Source organism: Gymnogyps californianus, chromosome 2 (genome assembly GCF_018139145.2).
Source record: "Gymnogyps californianus isolate 813 chromosome 2, ASM1813914v2, whole genome shotgun sequence".
In the NCBI taxonomy this organism is placed as follows: Eukaryota; Metazoa; Chordata; class Aves; order Accipitriformes; family Cathartidae; genus Gymnogyps; species Gymnogyps californianus.
In genome coordinates, this window is record NC_059472.1 from 42,632,934 (window position 1) to 42,658,778 (window position 25,845).

The following is a 25,845-nucleotide window of genomic DNA, read 5'->3' on the forward strand; positions in this document are numbered from 1 at the left end:
AGTGTGACAACTGACAGATTTGACAGAAAGCAGAGAGGCTTCTTTCTAAACTTAGTTGCAGAAAGTATTGAGGTTATTATAGGACAGCTAATTGTAAAAAATAGCATTGGATCACATGAATATTGGTTTAATTTAAATAAAATGGAGGGGTAAACAAAAATAGATCTGTTAGTAAGTCTGTCTATCAGAATTTTAAAGAAATGAGTGAAGGCAGCAGAAGTTAATTGTTCAGGGACTTCTCTGTGGAAGAGACTTGGATTTTCAAGGCAAAACACAGCAGAATTTCTGGAGCTTTTAAACACTGCAAAGCAAAAAACTTCTGGAAAAAGCCTCAAAACCTAGCTGCATGCAAACCCACCTCAAAAATGGTGCCTAGATGGAAATGGAAAAAGGATGATCAGCAATAAAGGCTGTGCCTTATAGGTCAATTTTCAATAAGGGCTCTTGAAACAAGGGTTGAAAGACAGAGCCAGCTGATAGGAAACGGAACAGAAAGGAAATCTGCATTACTGTAGGTGGAAGCAAAACTTGAAGCTCCTTGTTTTCACCCAGTGCAACCAGAAAACCTCTGGTTCAGGATTCAAAAAAAGCTGGCATATGAAATCCTGCTGCTGGTCTCTCCACTCAGAGCAGTGCCATGTGACTGGAAAAGAGGCGATCTGGTGCATTTCACAAGTACCCGGCTAAAACAGGCCTACAATGTAGGCTTCAATACAATACAAAGCTTTAGAGCAGTTTTTAAAGCAAACAACTAATTGAAAATGAAGGTAAACATAAAAAAAGATGAGAAATAACAGATACCTGCAAAAAAGTAGATCATAAGAGAGCCACAGAGTCTAGGCTAACTTGTTATCTTTCTTTTGTAACCTCTTTCTCAACAAATAAAATGTGGCAGATATCTAATCTGCCAAAACTTTGGCAGAATGGTGATTACCATGCTAATGTGAAAGTACTGGTGAAGCTTGAGAAGATGGGGATTAGTAGAAGATAGCTAAGGCAGGTAAAGGAACTAGTTGAAGAAAGATACTGCAGGATTATGTTGAAATGCTATTGAAAAACTCTTGGGCTGGAGTAGGATTTCTATTACCTTTTTCAGTACTGATTACCCTTGGAACCAATCTTGTCTGAATATTTCTCTTAATGACCTTGGCTTTAAAAAGTAATATACTAATATGTGGAAAAATCAGGAGTACCTTGCAGGCTGGAGTAGAAATGAGATGAAATTTCATTACATGCATTTAGTTGCTAATAAATTTTTTTAATGTAATTGAAGTCTCATCAGAGTGACATGACACCAGAAGAGCCTGTGTGTTTTAAAGGATCATGAAATAACTAGGATTAACCAGTGCAATGCCTGAGTCAACAGGGAATTACAATCCTAGATCATACCTAGTGAGACATTGCCATGAGAAATGTAAGAGCTCTGGAGAAATGCAATCTGGAGTGCTCTGTACAGTCTCGGTCATCCATATTCACCAAAGATGGATTCAGACTGGAACTGATGAAGGGAAAGTCTATGAAGATAATCAAGAGAATGCAGAACCTCTTATGAGATGAGAAAATGAGCAGCAGGAGGAATGATTCTTCCTTTCCCATCAAAGTGTCTCTTATTCCCTAATCCCATCTGTCTATCACAACAGTCCCACTGGGCAGGGGAGAGCAGTGCAATGCCTTGTCTGGAAGGGTGCGTATTTGGCCTGGCTGGTGGCTGATGCCTAACAAAAAGAATAACAGTTGAAATCTGCCTGCTTTTCCCTCTAGTGGAGGCTCTCATTTGTCTTTTTTTCCTCTGCCTTGGCTGCCTTTTTTACAACATTTAAAGAAACATAATTATCTTTGAGATGTTGGCTGTTCTTTTATATTTGATTGAAATAGTGTAATGGATCAGAAGTTCTTCAAAGTCAGGACTGAAGGACAGAAATGGACTATATAATCACATGAACCTCATTTCCTTAGGGAACAAGTGTAAAAACAGGGGTGGCACAAGAATAAATAGGGACAAACTGCTGATAAAATTAAAAAGGCAGGACAGCAGCAGCAGGTCTCTATCAATCAGAGAATTAAACTTCCAACTGGTATATTAGATACAAAGGGTATAACTAGTTTTAAGATTGTAATCAGGTTATGAAATGGATTATATGACATGATCGCCTTCAGGAAGTCCTCTCCTGTCCTATCAGAAACAAGGGTGTGCTAATATGATGGCTCTATCCTAATGAGTGCCAGATAACATTTTAAGATTTGCAAAGGGGCCTACAGATCAGTTTAAAAGTCATTTGCAGAAGACACATTTACTCCATAGTATATCATATTTGTTCATCCTTGTCACTGAAAATCTGTTTTGCCAAGTTGCAGGCAGAATCTGTGACTATTGCTTGCTCTGCTTTACTTTCTGTCTGGAAAGGCTGAGTGCTGGACTGCAGTGGTGCAGAACGTTGACAGCACAGAGAAAAGCAGTGGCAGCTTGCCCAGAACTCAAGTGCCTGCACCTTATTTCCATACAAATATACATTGAATTGTATAAGATTTTACATTAGAATTTTTTTTTTATTTAAAGAGCACTGCAAATGTAGGCAGCACTTTACAGAGCAATCCAAAATTGCTGTGAAGGTAACAAAAAAAGAAAAGCCATGTAAAAGCATAGAGCTGTCCTCACAAAAAACTGTAAAGACTTAAATGAATTTCAGTTTATTGCGCTGATATGAAAAGAGTTTGAATTCCTGAAGCACCAGGGTGAGCTTTGCCAGAGGATTTTTTAATGAACTAGCTAACACATAATTTCCTTCTGCCAGATAAAGTTAGGACCTATCAGCCATGTCATAAACTGCTAGCAAGTCTCTGAACTTCTTGTTCAGCTCAGGCAGGAACAGCAATTTGTTTGGACTAGAAGGACTGGAGAGCGATGCTCGGTGGCACTGTGAACTTTTGTACGCTGGCTGCGGTGTCAGCATATGAACAGTGTAGGAGTTTCCAACAGAGCTGGTAGAAAATGGGAAAACGGTTGGCCAGGGAGATTTCATGGAAATGCAGTTTCAGCAGAATCCAGCAGCTCTATGGGAGTGTGGTGACTTCAATGAAACTTGATGAATTTATAAATTGTTCTGAACTTCTCATTTTGCTTCTGCACTACTGTCAGTCTATATTAAGAACTGCAGCTTTATATGATATAAACTTTGATTAGACTTTGATCAAACTTTGATAGAGACTTTGATTAATAGTACTGTATGGAGAAGCCAGAACAAACCCCCCAGGGGCTGATGAAGAAAAAAAAGTCAAGTGCTGACTAGCCAACATAATATGCAGTAAACAGGAATGAGAAGCTAATCTATAATTTAAACAATGTATTAATTAATACAGCATAAAGAATGAAACCTGTGGTAAATCCAGGGAGTAATCTTGTCTATCTGCTCATCTAGGAGCAACTAGAACACCATGCCCTTGACTAAGATGACAGTAACTGTATGCTAAAGGATAGGAGTCTCTTTCCAATCGGATGATCAGCAGGATTTTTTGCTTGCTGGTTTTTACTAATTTTAAGATGGGAAGTCTTTCTAAAATCAAATGGCATAGTGGGAAAATCAAAGGAAGTAAAAGAAGAGTGCCAAGGGATGACTGCCAGTCTGCGGGCGTGATTCCAGAACGAAGTGCCACAGAAAGGGACAGCCCTGACCTTCCCTACCCACCCTGATGCCGTGTCCCCCCTGCCTCCCCAGGGCTGGCACTACCAGTCGTGTGACATCCCCTGCCCCGGGGAGTACAGCTGGATCCCGCTGAGCCTCATCCAAGGTAGCAATGGGGAAAATAAAAGTGTCCGAGGGACCCAGTGTGCAGCCACAGGAATGCCAGTGACGTGACGGGAGCATGCAGCTTGGGTGATGTGCCGGCAGGACTTTCCATGATTAAATCAAAGATTTTCAGGGGCAGCCTGCAGGTAAATTGGCTTCAAGTCATTGCAGAATAACCCCGCTGAGCCAACTTGTCCGTCCAGGTCTGTCTATTACTTTGTCAGTCCTAAGACCTGTCGAGCCAGCAGAGCAAATGTAGTGAGGTGTGGCCATTATGCTGGATGTCCAGAGACCCAACCAAGGAAGAGTCTCACAGCCTTTAGACTGATCTTACTGTGTCAGCAAATCTGCCTAATACTTAGTCTATGGCAGTTTATTGTGGAAGTGTTTGTTTTTGTAGCAAAGACTGTGAAACTACTGCTTATTTGCTAAATGGCTTGAAGGGTGGAGGCATTTTTAACGGAATTACTTGCAGCCTTCTGAATTTATTGGGGTAATCCAATAATCCAAACACTTTCATCTCTGGTATTTTGGTTCCCTGTGACTTGGAGGTAGATCCAGTGCAGGACCTGGTTGCCCAGCCCTGGGAGCAAAACTGAAAACACAGGGCGAAGGGCCCAGGTCCACAAGGAGTTTCAGGCAGTTGGTGTATGTAGGCTGGCACTGAGATCAGTTACCCACCCTGGCCTCCAGGCTATTGCTGTTAGACTGTTTCTGGTAGCTGAACCAGCTCACCTGCAGACAGTTCAGACACTTCTGTCCACATATATGCCCTTATGCAAACAGATGGATGCAGGATGAGCATGAGTTGTTTCAGCAGACTTTCTGCCATTGCTCTCCCCACATGCAGAGCTGCCTCATTCCTCATACAGTTCCCACCTAGAATAGGACTGGTGATGCTAGTGACTCCCACCATGAAGCTGACTTTCCTACAGAGTAACTAAGGGAGAGGAGAACGGAAAAAAAAGGCAAAAAAAGAAAAAAGCAATGCATTTTAGAGGTGCTGCTGGCTCAGCAGAGAAGTTGATGCGGGAGTGCTGTGCTCAGAGCACGTGAAGAGAAAGGAAGGGAAACAGACTCCCATGAGGAAAAGACTGAGGAATTACTTATTTTCAAGGGACATCTGTCTTCTAAAGAGTAGCTATTTCTTCAAACTCAAAGGAACCACCAGAGTGGAAAAGGTGGAGGTAATAGGGGGGCTAGCACAGCTCCAGCTTAGTCCAGCATCATACCGAAGTTGTTTGTCTTCTTGGGGAATTAGCAATGAGAAATCATCAGTTTCCCCCATAAGCCATTTCACTGCTTCACTCTGGGAGGGACCTGGCTGCTGGTTGTAGGCAGAATAAGAAAGATCATTGCCTCTCATTGTGCCAGTTTTGATGAAATCTTAAAGAAGAATCAGATTTTTAGATAATATCAATATATTGCTTTATCAATACTCAGATTTCTCTGGGTGCCAATGCAGAAGGGAGATGCCACTCCATAATGACGGTCTATGGCCTCCCGCGTAAGCAATGTTCTGCTGCAGCAGTCACGGTACAGTGGTACACAATCCTTGCTAGAAGTTTACATTGCAGTTTTTAAATTCATGCTTGGGGAGCCCAGGCAAGGGCTAAAGGATCCTCGCAGTGCATCCTCTGGGCTTTTGAACTGGCCCTCACTGCAGTGTATGGAACACTGAGAGGGAAGGTTTTGCACACATTGCGCAATATTTTTCTTGATCTTCATAAGGACGTGTATACACGCCTGTATGTATTTCTTACCTTGATTAGCAGGGCTTAAGGACAGAAATAAGAAATAATCCACACCTAGCCAACACCCATTACAAAATGGGGAATCTTCAGTCACAGTGACAGCATTCTCCCTTTGGGAATGATGCTATTTTGGTGCATTTGGAATGGAAAATATACAATTTCATAAATAAAATATTTAACAGTTTTTCTTGTGGTCATTAATGGCTTGATATTAGAAATACCCTGCTTATAGACCAAGACATTTCCAGTATCATTCATTTCCCATGCCAAAGTTGTGGTTTATGATGGAAGTATACTTTTAAGAACGTGGACCGGCGATGGCACTTATTAATTGTCATGATAACTTTTTCCTGCGGGACAGAGAACTAAAAGAACAATAATAAAAACCAAGTAGCATTCTCTAAACAAAGAAAATCAATCAAACACTGTTTATTGATCCATGTTAGAAATCTCTGTAACAGGCTCAGTGAGTGGACTGCTAGCTGAAGCATATACCTTATGGCTAGGCCTTTTAAAACACCCAGTTGTAGCATGATAACACTGAGGGAAATTGCAGCCTTATGCAGCCTCACAGCAAATCTACCATGCTATAGTGCAACGCATTATCCTTAACACTTTTTTTAAAAAGGAGAGAGAACAGAAAAAGGATTTTCACAGCTGGCAAAGTACTAAAACATATTAGCTTTCATCAGGGGAATATAATGGTACTACTGTTTAAGAAAATGCTACAACCTTGTTTAATTTTCTTAGTTTTTTTTTAAATGGAGCCTTTTCTCCTTGGAAGATGGAAGAAAATGGGGGAAGAGAGGATAAGTAAATATTTTCAGCCTTCTCAGCTGAAATCCATAATTATAGTTTTATTCCTTTCTGGTTTCTGATACGTAGATTTCACAGAGCTGATTGCAGGCTTCAGGAACCATTTTTGCCTTTTAAATTGAAGCATTTCAGGTTTTCTCTAATTAACAACCACTTGCAGAGTGCATCACAGGCTTAGTGCCTACTCACCAGCCACATTTCTCAGACAGATCTGTTATTGCAATAAAATGAGGGCAAGAGGCCTTTTGTATTAATAGTTTATGAAGATAGCTAAATTACAGCTGACCATACAGTATTCTGGCTATGTTCTTCTCCTAAGCCTGTCTCTGGAGTCTCTTTTTCTGTGGGGACAAAGCTTCTTAAAGTGATAATACCTTGTCCTGAATGATAATAATTTGGACTGGTTGGTGCAGGGCAGCATCATTTTGAGAGAGAGCTGTAGGAAGTGCTTAGGCAACCTTCCTTGTACAGAGCACCAACTAATTAAAATAGAAACTTTGGCTTTCTTTTCCCCTTAAGGTGACAGAGTTTTAGATCTAAAGAAACAAAACTAAAAAACACAGGAAGCAGGACAGCTGTTATTAGACGTCAGTTCAAAGGGAAGGTAAATGAAAAGCCTCTGATTTATCCACAGGAAGCTGCCCAGGATCAAGGTCTTCACACAGTTACCCACTTGGTTCCCAGTCCTTTTTCACCTGATCAGTCTCACTGCATGTTACTCATAATAAGCTAACTAGACCCAGAGCTTCTTGGAGCAACGTGCTGTCACAGTTTTATCTGGTACAGTGGCAAGCACATGAGTTGTTTCTTAAAAATGAATGGCAAAAGTGCTGTATTTCCTTCCTCCCTCTGTCCCTTTGCTCCTCCTCCCTTCACTCCTCACCACCTCATGACATTTGTGTCACCTTCTGGATCCCAAGTTCTCATTCACCTCATTCCCTTGCTAATAATTTCTGCCCAGGTGCAGCCATAAGGCAAAACAATGGTGCAATACGAAAGGAAAGTTGTCAGGTAACCAAAAGTAGCATCAAAAAAGCAGTAGAGAAGGAGATATTCTTATATTTGTATCACTGACTGACAACCCCTATGGCAGGACATATGCATGCATTTACTATTTTAAAGAAGAAATCATGCTTGATGAAAGCATCAACCTTAGAAGGAAACCCAGAGCTTGAAGGAATGAATATTGTAATGCTCAGGAGCTGACTTGTATTATTTCAGACAAACATGGCCGAGAACTGATGGACATGTATTCCATAGACACTGACATTTTCTTCACAGAATAGCTGTTTTCTGCTGTATCGTTTTCTGTTTTGCATAATACCATACGAACCTCATTAATGCAATTTGAAGGGTTTTGAACATTCACAGAAAGAAGCATATGGAGAAGAGTAATAGTTTGATCGATGCAGTTTTCACATTGGCCCAGTGGATAATCAGAAGAGCTCTTCTATTACAAGGACATGCAGAAAGCAAAACATTATAAATCCTACCCACAACCCAGGGCCAATAAGAAAGGCTAAAAAAACTCCAACACCACAGGCTTTCTTGACAGAGTCATTGTTAACAGCTTAATAGCAGCTAGCAGGCAAGATCTGCTCTTATGCCAGGAGTACAAGGCACACAGCAGTTGGAAAGAAGGATAAATATGTATGTATAGAAATTACATCTTCCTAAAATGATAAAAACCAAATAGATTAAATGTACCCCTACCTTGGAGAGCCTGGAGTGTACGAGTCTGTACAACAATACAGAGTTGCAGGACCAGCTGTGGTGCACTTTCCAGAAACGTGGCTAGCAAATGCAGCATACTCACATCTGCATACTCATACACCATTTTCCAATAAAACCGCCATCTGTCATTCTCTCCACTCCGTCGACTCCGGATACCCAAGTATATTGTGTGGAAATACCTAGAAATAAAAGAGAGAGGTTATTGAAAAGCAGAATGACATTTTACAGGTAACACTTCTGCTTGAAAATAACCAACATTTTTTCAATGTACTTCAAAATAACGAACATTTATTTAAAAGGATTATCATATTGCAATTTATAATAGTTGATATGATGAGCAAACTAAACTGAAGAGAAGACTTGCCTTCATAAAACCATTTTGAAAGCTTAGCATTGTCTTATTTGTTAAATAGTATTCCTTTCAAGGACCCAGTTTTCTGAATTGAAATATAAGGGAGATGTGTTGATTATATGGCCGCCCACAGAGTTTTTTCAAATAATGGGGGGAAAAAGGCTGATTCTGCAGTGGTGTCTACTCAGAACCTGCAAAGAACTGATCTCTTTCTGCATGGCTCTATGTGGACTTGGAAGACCACCTGCACTGCAAGCCTGGCGTGGTCTTAGCCTGGGGCCTTGCTATGGCTGAGCTCATTGTCCTGCTTTTCCACCCATCTAATGCATTGAATATCGTATTTCAGATACTGCCAAATATATAGTGCTTTTTCTCACAGTTTGATTATTTTAGGAGGAGAGAAGATGTAGCTGTGAGTTCCTATTTTAGGAGGAGCAGAGATCTGGCTGTGGGTTCCCTTGGTGATTAGAAGTGACTCACTACGATAGCTCCCGTGCAGCAGCAGCAGTAAGAAGAAGCAGGAGCCAGGAGCCCAACAAGCTGCTGCTGCTAGCAGTAGTAACCAGCAGATGAGAGAAATAATGGTCAGAAAGCACGTGTCAGCTCTGGTGGCCTGTGCAAGCAGGGGGAAAAACATCTGGCGACCAGCCAATTAAATAGATTTCAGTGGGTGCAGGAGCAATGAGTGGTTTTAGAAAGCAAGGGATGTCTTCTGATGGCCAAGCCACCCAGCTGCTATGATGCTTTTCGTGACCGTGGCACAGCTTACAGCAGGCTCCCATGACACCCCTGTGTCACAGCACAACGACCACTCTGGGTGGCCTTTGATCTGCTCTATGATTCTGATCTCTCTGTTATTCTGTGTCAGAAAGTTTAAGCTCCCACCTTGCTCCTACAATTTTAGTTCAAAACTAATTAAGGCTGGCTGAAAAAACAGTCTCACTTAATGAAAAATTCTGAAGATATTGTCTTGCATCAGGGTCTCTTGCATCCTACTGGAGTGCCCTGTTGGGCTACTAACTGATGTGGAACCTCTGTTTCTCTTTTTCTCGACATATCTTTCACATCCTGGTCCTGAAAGCATTTCCTTATGATCTTTTAAATATGTTTTCACGGCACTTTTTTTTTTAAGTGAATTATATTTTCTAATAAGAAAAATTTTAGTAAATTTTAACCACTTCCAATATGAATTGTTTTAATTGGTTAAGATAAAACATTTCAATATTTCTCCTCCTTTTCACAAGTTCTTGTCTTAAAACTCTTTTCATAACTGGTGAAGCATGGTAAACCGTGGAACCTCTTTTTATATAGGCTGCATGCAACCTTTCATCCCTCTTCTGTTCAGTTGTAACTCTGGAGGTATCTTCTGCTGATGAGAAGATTTTTGGCCTCTGACTGGCAAACAGCCCAAGACCCAGTTGCCCCCTTGAAGAACAACCGCTGTGCTTGTACCCAATGAACTCTTGTACCCAATGCACACGCCACTGCAGAACAACAGCTTTACTCAGGAATATGCATCAAACAAAACCAGGGAGTAGCACAGAGAAACAGCTGAGAGGCTGGATCTGAGCCTGCAGCATTTCTCTTGACAATGCACATCATAGCAATATAAAAGGAAAACACATTAAATTCACATTTAAATTAAAATCACACCAGGTGGCTTTGAATTTTATCAAAGTCGCATGTGGGAGTGAAGCAGCAATGAACCACTCAGAGATTGAGACCACAGAGGTACAGTAAGCAAGACACCAACCCTACCTCTCGTGCAAAACACTGAGCAGGTCTAGATGGGTCAGAGTATGATGGGGTAACAGAGGCTTTCCGGTGTCCTCAGGGTTAGGTAAAATGAAATGGCTTGCTGCCCAGATCTGAAAGAAGCCACTGAGCCGGAAAGGCATCTTTTGCTGTGCAGTTCTGCTAATGGGGTCCATTGGACCTCCAGGTTCTCAGTCACAATCAGTTTAATTGTTCCTAGACCTCTCATTAGTGTCCTGCAGCACAACAGGGACAGGTAAGACTTGGATTTCCTTCTGCAGTTTGGTTTTCGGGTGGGGTTTGTTTGGCCTGCCTCACATGTCCTCCCAAGGGGCACATCTGGGAATATTGCACATGGGGGGGGCAGACAGCATCTTCAGCATCCTTCTTTTGAGCTATCACTAACCCTTGCTATAAATACCTAAAGTAGCTTTGGCTGCCGAGGGTTGTGCCAGGAGGCTCTAGCTCTGCCAGTGGAGCCATCTGCAACTTCAGTTCTACAGCGTTTGTGCAAAAAATACTTTTCTTATTATGAAAATGACATGCTGTGCCAGGCAACGTCCCCTAGGGTTCTTTACCTGCTCTGCAGAGTGGTTGTGCATGGCAAATATGTTGTGATTAATGAACCCTTATGGAAATATTTCCTCTCCCATTGCACTTTATTGTGAAACACTGGCAGTGAGTTATTGGGGACTGGGGAATCATTGCTCTTTGTCTACTTAGCTCTCTGCAATTTAGACACAAGAGGCAGAAGAGGAAGATACTTTCTCTTTTTACACACTGGGGACCAAATTTCAGCCTAGGGTGGTATTTTTTTCTGTCCTGTCAATTTTGGCCAAATTAACTGCAGGCTGAAATGAGCATTTATACACATAATTACTGTCACTGATTTATAGGCACAATCAGGTGATTAGACAGCTAAACATTCTCATTTGCATCCACAATTAATTGCACCAGCAACTGATGTTAGGTGTGCAAATTAGAAGTTATTAAAATAAAAAGATGGTCTCATAAAATGCTTCATATATCAAAGACACTTTTTTCCCATAGTGAAATAGAAAGAAGAAAAAAAAAATTGGGAGAAAGTGCTTTTGTTGTTGTGGTTTCCAAATATAGCTTAACACTGCAGTAATGACACATTCCATTTTATATATATATATATATGCATTATGTAACTGCATCTTAGACACCCTCACTGGAGTGCTATTGTCAGCAAATGCTATACAGACACACTCAGAGGTAGTTCCTGCCCTGAAGAGTTTTTATATTTTGGTCTTCTGGTATAGTTTTGGTGGAAACTCACATTTTCTTGTGAGTCCAGGTTGCGGCTCTTATATACAGTTATTCCAGAAAGATATAGGAAGTAGTAATAACAGCTCTGCATTGGTAAACATCTTAGGTTCATTGTAGGGTAAACTGACGCCAATGAACCTGAAAGAGCAGATGTGAATGTTATTATTTTGGTTGTGATTGCATCCAGAGGCCTCAGCTACAGTCTTGTGCAGGTGCTGTACAAATATACAAAAACTGCCTATCCATTTCCCCAAAGAGCATTTACTTGACATGAAAAGAAATGACAAAGAGTGAAGAAGTGAGAGTTAGAGCACCAGACGAAGAAAGGAGAAAAAGGAGGAATGGGAAGTATGGTAACAATGCTGCCCTTGTGTAAAGTGGTAACAATACTGCCATCTTTTAAAGTAACTACCTCATCTAGTAAGTCAAGAGAGTCCATTAAAGTTTCTGATTTCACTAGATATCTGTGAACAACAAATAAAAAAATGAATAAAAAACTCCGTCCCCCTCAAAAAATCCACAATTTCATAGCTCTCATGTTTGTGGAGAAAAGCTTAGGAGTAACTGAGCTTCCTAAACATTTTACAGTTAGAAGACTATAAAATGTACTATGAAAAAGCAATATCAAACCTTATTATTTTAAAATTACTCTTTTTTTTTTAAGCCAGACCACTGCTTGGGTCGTCAACACTGATATAAACAAGCTTACTATTCAGAATCAAGACAATGGAGTAGGAAGCAATACTTCCCATATTGCTGATAATCAGATGGCAACATATATATCGTTATTTGAGGCTTAATGTCTTTTTTACCCTCTGGAGGAAGTGGAGAATGCTTCAGCATTTAATTGTTATAATTTATTTCAGTACATCACACAGCACAGTATACAGACCATTGACAAAACATAAATAACCCTGAAGGATATGAATCTGAGACAAGATTACAAGTGACATTCTTTTTCCATTATATTAATGAGGGAAGGCAGTAAAGTAAAAAACAAACAGAAAAGCAGGTTAGTCCTTGCGCTGCCCACAAGAAGTGTTCAAGATGCAAGACAAACAGAAGCAAAAAATTACCTATATTTGTAGTTGTGGAAAAAATGTATTTCTGTTCTAGGGAAAGAGACATTCATTCTGATCAGACAGTGGCTCTCCAGTGTTTCCAAAATCAAGAGTTCTCATTTTGCTCCAGGTTTACGTACCAATCTTGAGGATGGTCAGCACAGACTAAGATACCTACATTTGAAATACTTCTGGTGACACTTCAATTACATGATTAAAGCATGCCCAATTGTGCATTTAATTGAGATGTGGTAGTGTAATTATATGATAATGCCAAATATTTATAGGAGTGCTTTCCAAGTTTAAAGTGCTTTACAAACATTAATTGATTAGCTGGAATGAATGTAAATAATCTCACAGGGTTCATTCCCCAGGAATTGGCAGCTGACTAACCTAACACCTTCCTGCACAAGCAAGGTATAGCTTTTACTCAGCAGACTCAAATCCAGGTGAGATTTCAGAAGTCCATGATGGGGATGAGTTGCCCTTTTCTTGTGTGCAGAAAAATCTCACTCCTTTCTCTCTTATTCTTAGGAATGTGATATTCTGTCCTGAATTTGTGGATAAAAAAACCTTCTCCCCAGCTCTTGCTCCAGTACAAGGCAGGAAACGAGGCTGCCAGAATACTTTCCAAACGGGAGGCAATTCCTCAGAGTCAGATATTCTGGAAGAGAGAGTTGAGATGTCACTGGCATCTGGGCTAAAGGTTTCCAACCTGACTACATTTCATCTACTCTTTTATAAAAGGCCTTCGGTGAATATCGTAATATCACTGAAACTGAAGAGGCTTTTGGCAGTGATTTAACAGAGCTTGGGTTTTTACACAGCTTACTTCATAGTAGCTGGGTGTCATTTATGCCCATTCCTTCTCTCTATGAAATGATTTCCGAAGCTGCTCCATTATGCTTCACAGACACTATTCTTTTTAGTACAGACAGCTGAGGCTTATAATAAGCGGAACAGAGAAACCAAATCCTGATTGCTGGTGGACTTGTTGTTCCCATGTGTGTGGGACTGAACTGTTCTCGCTGCACATAGTTAGCTCAGTCAATGTCTTTCAGTCGTCTGAGCTCCTCTGGGCTTCCCATCCCAAAGTCTGCCATTTGCCCTTACCTCCTTTCTTCCAGTCTCACAATTTATTGCAAATCTTTAGCTACAAATTGAGATTTTGGAGACTAGGAAGAGTCATGTTCAGTTGCTTTTCATTTAGACCGTGTACACAAGTATGTGCATACGCAAGCACAGGGCCATATGCAAGTCCAGTCTGACTACGGCTCTGAGCACTTCTTGCTACAGGTATTCACCTAATGAAACCATCCATCTGATGGTAACATACACAGCTCTAGGAGAAAGTCTTCAGTTTAGAAGTGTCAAAGACTACATTGCTACCATGTGCTTAACCTAAAAAGTCCTTAGGATGATACACATGAATGAGAGACCATTTGCATTCTTTGGAAAAATGAAAATGTTCTGATTTCATGCCTCATGTAGTCTATATTTATTACAATTGCCTAAGTCAGTAGAGGACATTTGCTTATTTTACATAATCTACAGAAACATTTGTGAGAAGATCAAAAGTCATTAATGGCTAGTTGTAGCAGTCCTAGACGTTTATTCTGATGACTAATTTGCCCCTGTATCAAACAGTACATTAAACAATTTAGTCATACCATAAACAGTTGTTCTTTCTGTGTTTGAGGTGTGGAGAATAAAAATCACTACTGCAGAGCTAAAAAACAGTAGAATAAACAGCAATTCAGATAAGTGGTATTTTCTTCTGTTGCTTAGTTACCAGAGAAAACTTAACTGTATTTGTATCTCAACAGTACTTGCCGTGTTAAATAACAACAGATTGTTCTATTTTGTTTCTTATGTGCCTTTTTATTAGGTGTGCCTGAATACTTTAAAAAAAAAAAAAGTTTCTTTAGCAGGAATACTTACTTCCTTATCAGTATGTGCTAATGCTTATTCTTTCTGTTCTGAAGAAACGGACAAATCCCTTCAGTTTTAATTCCTTTTTCTAGGAAGGAACAAGCAGCCAACTTTTAATTTTCCAATCAAATTCTTTTTTGATGAGAGCATTAAGGTTTAATGTGCAAAAGGAAACTGAAAAGCATTCTGTAGCACAGCAGTGACCAAAGCTTGCCCAACCAAGCACAGTTCTGGCAATTTACCAACAGTCAAAAGTCTGGGCTTAATTTACTTTAAAATTATGAATGCAGCGTCCTCATCTGTGTCACTGAGATGAGATCCATGTGAGGACAGATCCCACTGGGGAATATTTCATCATAAGAGACATTAAAAGACTTATTTCCAGAATATACCTCCATTACAAAGACAAAAAACAAAACCCAACTTCTTGTATTTAATTTTCCCTTGCCGTATTTGAGATATCAGAGAAGTATTATCTCCTTTACTTCCTTTAATACAAAGCAAGGCACTTTATGAGCATAAACAAAATGATTACATATGTTTCATTATGACCTATAAAGCATTCCCCAGCATCTTCCATGACAGGGTGATCCTTCCCAAATGGCCACGAGTCGTATTACAGCAGCATTTTATGGTCGTCTGAATTTTTATGGCCATCTGAATTTAGCTACTATCTGAATTCCCAAGCACTTTCCTTCCTTCCCTGGACATGGCCAAACTGTGGACCTCCAGTATGTGAACCACTGGTGTAGGGAGACAGTAGCACCAGGTAGGACTAGGTACAGGTTTAACAAGGAGAAGGCAGGGTAGTCTAAAGAAATCCCTGGTGCCCCCTGTTCCCCTGCTAACCCCCCTCACCTGTGGGGTATGGCTGCTCAGCCCCACTGCTCAGGCTACAGTGGGATTCAACCCTGCATGAGGCAAAGGCCCTCTCTGGGAAACAAATCTGGTATTGGAAGAGAGGGGCAGCCTGCATGCTTGCACCGAATGGCACGGATGCCGGGCTGTCCCGTGCTAGCACCCCTCTGGCTTTACAGCATTTTACTGTCCCTTTTCTCTGCATCCTGCAGATTCAGGTGAGACAAGCGGCAACCCCCCTGCCTATGCGCACAGCGAGGTGACACCCCTACACCATGCCCGCCATGTGCTGCCGCATCAGACAGATGTACCCCTGCAAGTTTGCCATTTATTTTAATCATTTCCATGTTTCTATTTTCAAAACTGGCGTATTCCCAGTATGCGCTCGCCTCCCAGGGCTCCCCGTCAGCCCGGCGGCTCTGAGGCCTCCCGACTGGCCTGTGACTCCCCGTGCTGCCAGGCTGCCCCTGATGTGTCTGTGGTGCCCGTCCTCATGTCAGCTTTCCCCCGTGTAGCGCTGGGGCCCAGGGGCAGACGGAGCTCGGTGGCCGTGGACCTATCGGGCAGGCAGCTGATGGTGTCACGGCCCGTGACAGGGGTGGCTTAACCTCGTCATGGGGTGTGATACAGCCGTTGGCCACAGCTCCTCAAGATGCTGCCCCGATACTTCTCAGGAGTAAACATTAGTGCATTTTTTTCACTATCAACTATGGGCTAGAATTAAAAAGGAGAATGAAGAAGTGAAATAAAAAAAATATATTCAGTGTGCTGCAGCTGTCTGTAGCTTTATATCTCAGAGTTTCTTCACCAGGCATTGCCACTGGTGCTGCATAACAGCTGTCTTTCCTGTTTCAATCAGGAGACAAGGCCATTTAGACATGTTCAGCAGCACAACTAAAAAGTTTTACTGCACTCTCATTTCCTGTACGGCACCGCACACCTGCGTGCTCTTTAACTACAGCCACTGCTTCATCAAAAGCTGATGAAATCGCTTTGGGCCTTAGAGGCCCCTTGGTTTCCACCTGTGGGAAACACTGGAGTTTCTTACGTATCGTTGAGGCTGCAGCCCTGGAAGTGATGCCCGTGTGAGACCAGACCTCTGAGGGCGAGCAGCTTCCTGAGGGAGCAGAGATCTGCCCTGCTCTGCGTCCTCTGAGAAGCTGAGGGCTTTCCTGCTGTGTTGGAAGGGTCCACACGGGCTTCCTGAAGCAATAACACTCAGCTGAAACTGTTAGGAAAACATGGCTTTATTGATAAATGCCAGGGCATTCCAAAGAGCTAAATTAAAATCCTGAGTCACAGTCTGCTCTCTGTCCTATGAACAAGAGTTGAGATCCCCAGCCAATAGTGGTTTACACTGAATTTCTTTCTCCTCTTCTCCTCTCTTCCTCCCCATGTCATATTTTCATTTGCTTCTAAGCCTGTCTGCCTGTTAGTCATCCCAAAGCACCCTGGGACCTGAATCCTGGTTTGCCTCTGCATCTCAGCCTGGAGATATCAAGAAGAATCAGGGAGCAGAAAAGCACAGAATCCCCCAGGGAGCTTCAGGCATTCCCTGGAAAGGCAATTAGTCATGGCCAAGGATCTGTACCATGCAGCTGTCACAGGAATATAATCATTATCATAGGCATCCTCACTTCACCAGCCCCTGGGGCTGCAGCAGGAGCTGAATTGTTTCCCTGTTCCTTCCCAGCTATGATAGAATTACGATGATAGCCCTTGGAAATGGTCCTGAGACCCCCCTTGTGAGACTGGCGAGGCAGATGCACCTGTCTCCTGACCACCTATTTGACTGCACTTGAAGAAAGGACCCCTTGTAGAGTTAAGAAGTGGGCACAGCTGGAGAACAGTGCCTCTGGCTTCTTAGCTTGGGCTGCCAGGTGTATTTCCCAGCTCTCTGGAGCAGCAGCCAGGCAGCATCCCATCACCACATAAGAATAAGACCAGGACAAGGCATCAAGAACCCTTTGCCTACCTCACCACATATTAGTTTCCACAGGAGCAAAGTGTACAACGGCACACTCTGAAAACCAGTCTCCCACGGCTGGAGACCTTGCAGTCTGGAGACAGGCTCTTCTCCTGGGTACCAGTGTTTATTATTCACACTGCACACAGGGAGACGCTTAGGCCCCTCCCGGGGAGCCGAGTCTCTCCCAGCATCCATCTCTCAGATCATTTCCAGAGGGACGTGGGCTATTTATCAATCTGAACAGTCCACAAGGGAGGGTTTAACATGGAGGTGGAGCGCCAGAGCAGCTAGCGGGGTAAATGCCCTTGAGCATTCCTGCGCCAGTTCATGGCTAGCTTTGATAGGGAACCGTTCAGTGGAGAGCTCTCAAACTCGTGGTCAAACTCACCATCTGGAAGAGGGAATACCTTCACGCCATTATTCACAAGAACCCATACTGTTTGTTGCTTTTTCTGATGTCTTTGATAAATTAAGGAGATGAATCTGCCTACAGAATAAGCAGCTTTCCAGTGTCAACTTCCACAGAACAAGAGCAGGCAGTTGTGATTTCCTTGGTCCAGGAAAGGAAAAAATTGCATTTTTAAAGCAGAGGAGATGCCTGCAGTATCTTTTGCAAAAGTCAAGAGAAGCAACAGTAGTACAAATACCAGAGAATCAGAATGGCTAGGGTAGAGGCTACATTTTATCCCCACAGACAAAATATAACGTGTTTCCTTCCATATACACATCTTTCTTTCATGACCACTGGTGTGTGCCAGGATGAATCTGGGTTGTGTCACTCTGGGGGCCTAGCACATAATCTCACACTGTGAAACAGCAGGAGGTAGCTGCCTCCACTAACCAGTAAAAATGAACTATTGCCAATCTTCCCCTTCCTTCCTCCAAAAAACCTTCCAAATTGCTTCTAAGAGCTTTTATAGGACCTGCCTGCTCTTTCTGGCTCAGAGAAAACACACAATTGAGAATTCTGTTTGAAAATATCTATGCTGTAAATAACTTTTTATTCATCCTATTTATATAGCAGTCTATACTTCAGCTTTTTCTTTTGAAGTACTCAGGAAAAGCTATTAGCTAATCCTCCGATATAAAACTCTTAATAAGTTGAATGCTCGTTGTTTGGATGGAGCAATCTATAAGCATTCAGGAAGCAATGTGGGATTAGTCAGTCATTAAGATATGGACAGACAGTGCTCGTGTGATCTTTATGTGATATTCAAATGGTTGTCAGTGTTATTTAACAGGCATTCAGGTTAACTTCCTGTTGGTGCTTATAAGTGGTCCTGACTAATGGAGAATGTGCTTTAAATGTTGCCTGCTTGAAGAATTTTATATAAGATTCAATTCAAAAACAAATTTGCCAGCTAATAGTATTAGTAGTGCTGAACAGCATCTCACAAAGAAATGGTCCTGAATACCAAGCTGAACACCACACCATGCACTACATCTGCGTGCTTTGCAAATGTAGTATTCAGAAATCTTTGGAATAAAGTTTCTGGCTTGGGTTTTGCCTAGGGGAAAAGCTCCAGGGCAAATGGCAGCATTTTCATTTCAGCCTTTCATCAATTCCCATAGGCCAAATCCAAAGGGCATCAGTGACAAAAAGACCCTGAGGAATCTAGTGGGAATTTTGCCAACTTACAGACCTCCCAGTTTGCCCCCTTATCAACATATTATGGAAAAAGATGAAGGAATATAAGAGGTGACATGCTGGCAGCAACACACAAACCAAAGGAGAAAATAACATGAGCTGGCAAGACAGCAATTACATTTAGGACTTGAAAGCAAACTGTGGTCATTAGAGATCTACAGTTTTTAGTCTAACTGGAATTCTCAATTCCAATATTAGTTCCATCTTAAAATACAGCTCAAAACCCAAGAAGCACTGAAGGATAGTAAAATGCCTACAAGAACAAATGCTTCAAGGAATAGCTTGTATCAAAGGGCATGAATTTATAACAAATGCTGAGACTGACTGTGAATTCAACAGCCATTTTGTTTGTAAAGTTATTCAGAAAAGAAGGCAGAGATAACACAGGCATGCAACAAGAATGAAGAAAGATTTTTCGCTGTGACAGGAATTCCCTGGACAAACAGGAGAAAAGAGACCTGACCACATCAATCTCTTTTATACTATATTTTGAGAAGGACAACCTAAGGGGCAGATGAACACAATAACCATTGAAAGAGGCAGCACAAAACAGTCAGGGGTGTCAGACCCTTATACACATACTACGTGTTACCTGTTAGCTCAGAAAAGATTAATTCATGTGCAGCAGGAGCAACTCCAATGAAAAGTCTATTTAAGAAAAATACCACTTTAGAAAAATCTGTATGATCCATATGAATTAGTCTGCATGGGCAGTTACCTCCATTTAATTGAAAATATGAATTTAAAATGGTTGATTTAAGCACTTAAACTCTTGACTTACAGGTGGCTTGCTTTGGTTTAGGATTGATTAAGAGCCAGTTCAAGGTAAACTGAAATAAGCCAGTAGCACTGAATTAGTCTCCACCTGAAGGTTTGAAAAAATTTAGCTCAGGTTTGGCCTATGGACATTTTTTTAATATTATTTTTAGTTGGGTGTAAGATCAGTAAATTTTGCAACACAAAACACAATCATATTTGCATACAGCTGCATATGTATAAGCTTGTCATTCCCCTGCAGTTTAGGCATCTTATTCTAGTAGAGAAGGATATGACATCTGATAGAAGGCTTGTAAAACTTGGGAGACCATACTGTTGAAATGCTGCAAATATAACTAAACAAACACAAAATCTGTGTGCAGGTAAGTCCCAAACTGTTGTACGTATATGTATACACAAAGAGCAACACTTGAAGTACCAAGTCTAAATTCATTGCCACCCTGAAAATCAGTATAATTAAGAGCCTGATGTAGCACAGGAGTGCTTTCAAGAGGGTAAAACTGGACAGGGTGTTGTCAGGAAGCCATCTGCTCCTCGCCAGAGTGAGGGGCGAAATGCCAGAGCTGGAAGGCTCATTTGGGACATGTGGAGGGAACATTTGCTCCCCACAAAGCATCCGGCACTATCCCTTCGCACCTGGGCAGGAAACATTCGCCAGCACTGGTTCCCCTAAACACACTGCAGGTTAAAAGAGCTCTGAAGGGTATCTCCAAACTTTGGCTGTGATATGTCCATTGAGACTGGCAAACTTAGGGTGATCTGCTTCACCCTTCCATTACAATCTTAATCACAGAATGGCTGAGGTTGGAAGGGGCCTCTGGAGGTCATCTGGTCCAACCCCACTGCTCAAGCAGAGCCATCACCTAGAGCCGGTTGCCTAGGAGCATGTCCAGAGAGCTTTTGAATATCTCCAAGGATGGAGACTCCACAACCTCCCTGAGCAACCTGTGCCAGTGCTTGGTCACCCTCACAGTCAAAGAGTGTTTCCTGATGTTCAGAGGGAACCTCCTGTGTTTCAGTTTGTGCCCATTGCCTCTCGTCCTGTCACTGGGCACCACAGAAAAGAGCCTGGCTCTGTCCTCTTTGCACCCTCCTTTCAGGTATGTAAGATTGCCCCTGAGCCATCTCTTCTCTATGCTAAACAGTCCCAGCTCTCTCAGCCTTTCTGCAAAAGAGGCATGCTCCAGTCCCTCAATCATCTTTGTGGCCCTTTGTTGGACTCTCTCCAGTAGCTCTACATCTCTCTTGTACTGGACAGCCCAGAACAGGACACAGCACTCCAGGTGTGGCCTCACCAGTGCTCAGTAGAGGGGCAGGATCACCTCCCTCAAACTGCCGGCAGCACTCCTCCTAATGCAGCCCAGCACACCATTAGCCTTCTTTGCTTCAAGGTCACATTGCTGTCTGATGTTCAACTTGATGTCCATCGGGACCCCCAGGTCATTTTCTGTCAAGCTGCTTTCCAGCTGGGCAGCCCCCAGCATATACTGGTGCATGGGGTTGTTCCTCCCCAGGTGCAGGACTTTGCACTCTCTTTGTTGATTTTCATGAGGTTCCTGTTGGCCCATTTCTCCAGCCTGTCAAGGTCCTTCTGGCTGGCAGCACAACCCTCTGGCGTATTGGCCATTCCTCCCAGGTTTGTGACATTAGTAAACTCGCTGAGGGTACACTCTGCCCCATCATCCAGATCATGGATGTAACATCTCTCAAGATGTTAAACAGGAGCAGAGCCAGCATTGACCCCTGGGGTACACTGCTAGTTACTGGTCTCCAGCTAGATATCGTGTCACTGTCACAACCCTTTGAGCTCACCCGTTCAGCTAGTTTGCAATCCACCTGGCTGCTTCTCCAGGCCATACTTCATCAGATTCTCTATGAGGATCTTATGGGAGACAGTGTCAAAAGCCCTGCTGAAGTCTAGGTAGACAATATCCACTGCTCTCCCCTCACCTACCAGGCCAGTCATTTCATTGTGGAAGGTTAATGCTAAAACCAAGAAGAGAGCAGTATGGCAGAACTTATGGTCAGGTTTATAGGTACAGCATTGGTGAAAAAAATGAAAGCTTACAAGTAAATTAAATATAAAAAAAAATGCAATTCTAGCATCTGTATAACAAGCAGATAGCTCTTTAACTACCCGTCCCTGCCACCGAAAATCCCTTAGACATATGCCAGATGCCAGAGCTGGAATTCCTTGTTCAGACTGACACCCCATCTCCAAAATGCCACCTGCTACAAGTCTGATTCTTGGCCTAGACTTTACAGATTATGACTTCTTCAAGCAATATATGATACATGTCTTCCTAGCTCTTTGCACAGTGAATAAAAATGCTCTCAAAATCCTAAGTGCAACTGAAGCTATACATAATGCTAATAATACTACTGTTAATAATAATAATTATAAGGCTGTTTGGCATTATTTGCTTAAATTGAAAACCATTTATATTAATCCAGACAGCAAATTGCATGAACTTCCTTTAACCTTTGGAAACCATTAAGAAATTCAGTATTTTTGGCTAATTATGGTTGCAATTCATGGGGCCTGCATGCCTTCTAAGTTAGCTAGGTAAAATACCAGTGTCTCCATGACATTTTCTTCCTCTGTGGATCCCAGTCACCCAAGTGCAGAACTGTGTTTTCTATGTGTGTGGCAGCTCTGAATTTAAGGAGTATTTGAGGTGAAGGTGGATAGGGATGTAAGTGTACCTGATAAACGAGGTAACAAAAACTATGAACTGCTCTTCTCAGCTTTTCAAGAGCACAATTAAGAACTTGCTCTATCTGCTGGTATAGCTGAGACCAGAAGCTAAAAGAGCTTAGGGAAGCAGGAAAAAGTAATTTTTGCAGTTATTTTTTTTCTATGGAGAATATAATAAAGAGAAGCTTTCCCTTTTTAGACCTACCAGTTTCCTTTCTAACAGCAATCTGCCTGATTGCTGCTGCTTCCCAGGCCACATATCTGCCCTCAGCTTCAAGAGGAAATTCAAAAAGAGGGAATATAACTCAGAAGACTGCTTCTATACACAGAAATGTGTACGTATAGGATGGGTAAACTGAACAGCTCCTCCTGGGTGCTCCAAAGAAAACAAGGGACTCGTGATAGGTTAAGAGGTTGGAAGACTATGCAGATGGCTTCCCCACACCCACAGCCACAGTTGGTCCCTATGTGTCCCTTGGCATTTGCACCATATTCCTGGAATTTTCAGCCTTCTACGCTCTGCTGGGAAATAAATTGTTTAGGTCTAGGAGGGATTACTAAAGCTAGCTCTACCAAAGACCTATGTATTAGTGTTCAAAGATGCATATCATTTCCTACAGCTAGAGGCAGCCATTTAGATTTGGCAGATGTTATTTTATTTGTTCAGGCTGAAAGGTCACTATAATTCCGCCAGCTTTATTTTCCGTATTTAAAATGTCACCCCAAACAGGTAGCTAAGGTAACGCATTTGCTTTCTACATGTCTTTTACCGTTTTCCATGTCAGAGAAGGTCTTTTATGTCTTAGGAATGCTAATTAAGTTTGAGAACTGATCTTTGAAAAAACCACTGGAAGGAAGTGAAGCACCTTTTTAAGATGATTGTCTCAGTTCCAAGGGTGTTCGATTCTATTGTTTTTCTAAGGGCTTTGACATGTTTGCTTCTGGCAGCATTTCTTTGCTCTCTCAAAGCATCTCTTCATGCGAGAAGACAATTATAATGATCTGAAAGGTTTCCTGCTACTGTCCTCCATTTCTGTGCTCACATTGTGTCTGCAATTTGCACCTACAGAGATACACGACGAATTTGACCCTGTGCTTTGAAAGCCATTTCAAAAAAGCAATTAAAGCCATAGCTATATGGAAGCCTACATCAATCTATCTGTTGACGCCCACCCTCCACGAATCCTGGCTGTGCAAACCCACTCCTTCCTTCGTGCCAGCTCCTGCATACAGCTGAATCTGTGCTGAGCTGTTTCAACATGTCACGCAGGTCAAGAACTACCCCTGTTTTTCTCATTTAATTTTGGTTAGTTTTCTGTCATCTTAGCATGCTGAAATGGCTCTGTGAGGATCACAGAGCACCAGAACCACAGGGAGAAGCAAGAGAACAGTAAGCCATGGGCAGACAAAGGCAGGAGGAAGGTGGGACCACATCTTCCAGCACTTGGAGGGAGTCCCACTGCCATGGCAGGGCAGCTTCATTTACTGGAAAGACCTCGGTGGCTCCAAGGATGCAGTTTTGCCTTGCCATATTTCCCCAGGGAATACTTCGATTCTTTTTCTAATTAGAAACCTTCTACTTTTTACTGACATTTGAAATGCAGGTAGCTAAATGCATTTCAACTGGCATGCTGGTCAAATATGGCTAACTGTACTCCAGAGAATCCTGTCTGCTTCTTAACTAACTTATACCAGGCACATAACAGTAATAAAGATCTCTCTGTGCATTGTTTAATTCAGTGCACTGCAATTTTATTTTTTTTTTAAACTGAAGAGTTAAAGCTCTTGGTTTGTGTTATAAATTACTTGAAAGTAAGAGAAAAACATTCTGGTATTGAGGTATATTTCTGAATGGTTTGCTTCATACATTCTGTTTTTCCATCTTGTCCTTGTCAAGATGGACATGAAAGCAAAAAGACCAAAAAGAATCTTTACAGAACAATACTTATTTTCCTTGTAAAATACATTAATGATCAATGCCATCTCTAAGGACCTGTGATTCTTTCTTCCTTATTGTTGTGCATGTTCTAAACCAAATTGCAGACTGGCATGATATACTTGTGAAGCACTGAAACCCTAGGTCAAGATAAAGACCATCATTCACTCTTTTAATTTGCTTTTGAAATTAAGTTTGAAAAAGTCTGCAGAAAACCTGTTCCTGTGCCAAGGGTTTCCTTTTGTACTGACTATTTAAGTATTTTCACAAATATGTTTTTATCTTTTTTTTTCCCTTCCTGACCGCATGGTTTGAACATACAGGTCAACATGACCTTACAGCTTCCTAGGGGAAAATTAGTTGCAGAGAGATGGCATGCAAAGAAAGAGACACTGACAAAAGAATCAGTGGGTTTTCTGCAAAACACATTTACTGTTTCTTGGCAGTCTCTGCCCTCAACTCCCACCTTTGCTTTAGTAGCATCTGCTGTGATTTTCTTATCTTGCACTGAGTGGTCCAACCAGAATTTCATTATTTGGAAAGTGCATTCCATTCACTAATGTGTATCTGATTAAACTTGGCTCCAGATTACCTTAAGTTAGAAGCACATTATAGCTACATCTTCACAGAACACTGGAACATCCTACTTCCCAGAAAGCATTGGCAGAGGCCCAACTCTAACTGAAATCACCGGGACTGAGACCTCTAGCTTCCTTTAAATATTAGCTCAGATCGATAAAATGGGACAGGCTGAGGATTATATATACAGGCATACACATATATGCATGGACACATGTACCATGTATACACATTCACATGCTATACCATACTATTATACATCTGCTGGACACTCTACAGGAGTCTGCATGCTTGTGACCTAACTTTTTTTCCCAGAAGCAGACTGAGATTCAACAAAATCATTCGAGGGAAATGAAGGCAAAGAACTGAGGCAACATCGATAGAAGGTCTCCCAGCTAAATCCACCAAAATGGTAAATCCAGGAAGTTCAGCCAAAGGCAAAGAACAAGCCCCCGGCTTCTTCTCGTGCCAGCCCACCTTGCGGGATGCAGTTCCCTCTACGGTCCCCAGGCTCGTGTGCTACTTCCCTGGACTGAACGGAGTCCATGGTACCTTCCTTGTGCCGCAATCCGCTGTCTGGCTGTAAATGTGTCTGCTACACCTTGCTCCCCCACAGGGGTGAATCTGGCATTTAGCATTAAATTGCCATCGCTAGGCTTAGACCACTTTGCCTAAAAGAAGAGCGGATTAAAACGAAGTGAACCTGATCTTTGCCATTCAAAATGAAAACCAAACAAATAAGCAAATAAACAAAGAAAAAAATGCCCTGAATAAGCCAGTCCAAATCCCTTCATTTAGCTGGCTTTCAACATTGTTTTCTTCACACTGTTGGACTTCAGTATATCAAGCAGGCCTGGAAGCTGATGAAACAAATTTCAGTGCTCTGGGAATCTGGCCT

General features: G+C 42.0%; 1 protein-coding gene across 1 annotated transcript in view; it reads right to left on the minus strand.

The window, feature by feature from the left end:
* Window positions 1-25,845, minus strand: part of XKR4 (XK related 4) — a 230,852-nt gene that overhangs the window by 77,490 nt on the left and 127,517 nt on the right. The window contains exon 2 of the mRNA XM_050892850.1: window positions 8,069-8,268. Within this exon, the coding sequence (XP_050748807.1) occupies window positions 8,069-8,268 (200 nt within the window). The remainder of the gene's footprint in view (window positions 1-8,068; window positions 8,269-25,845) is intronic.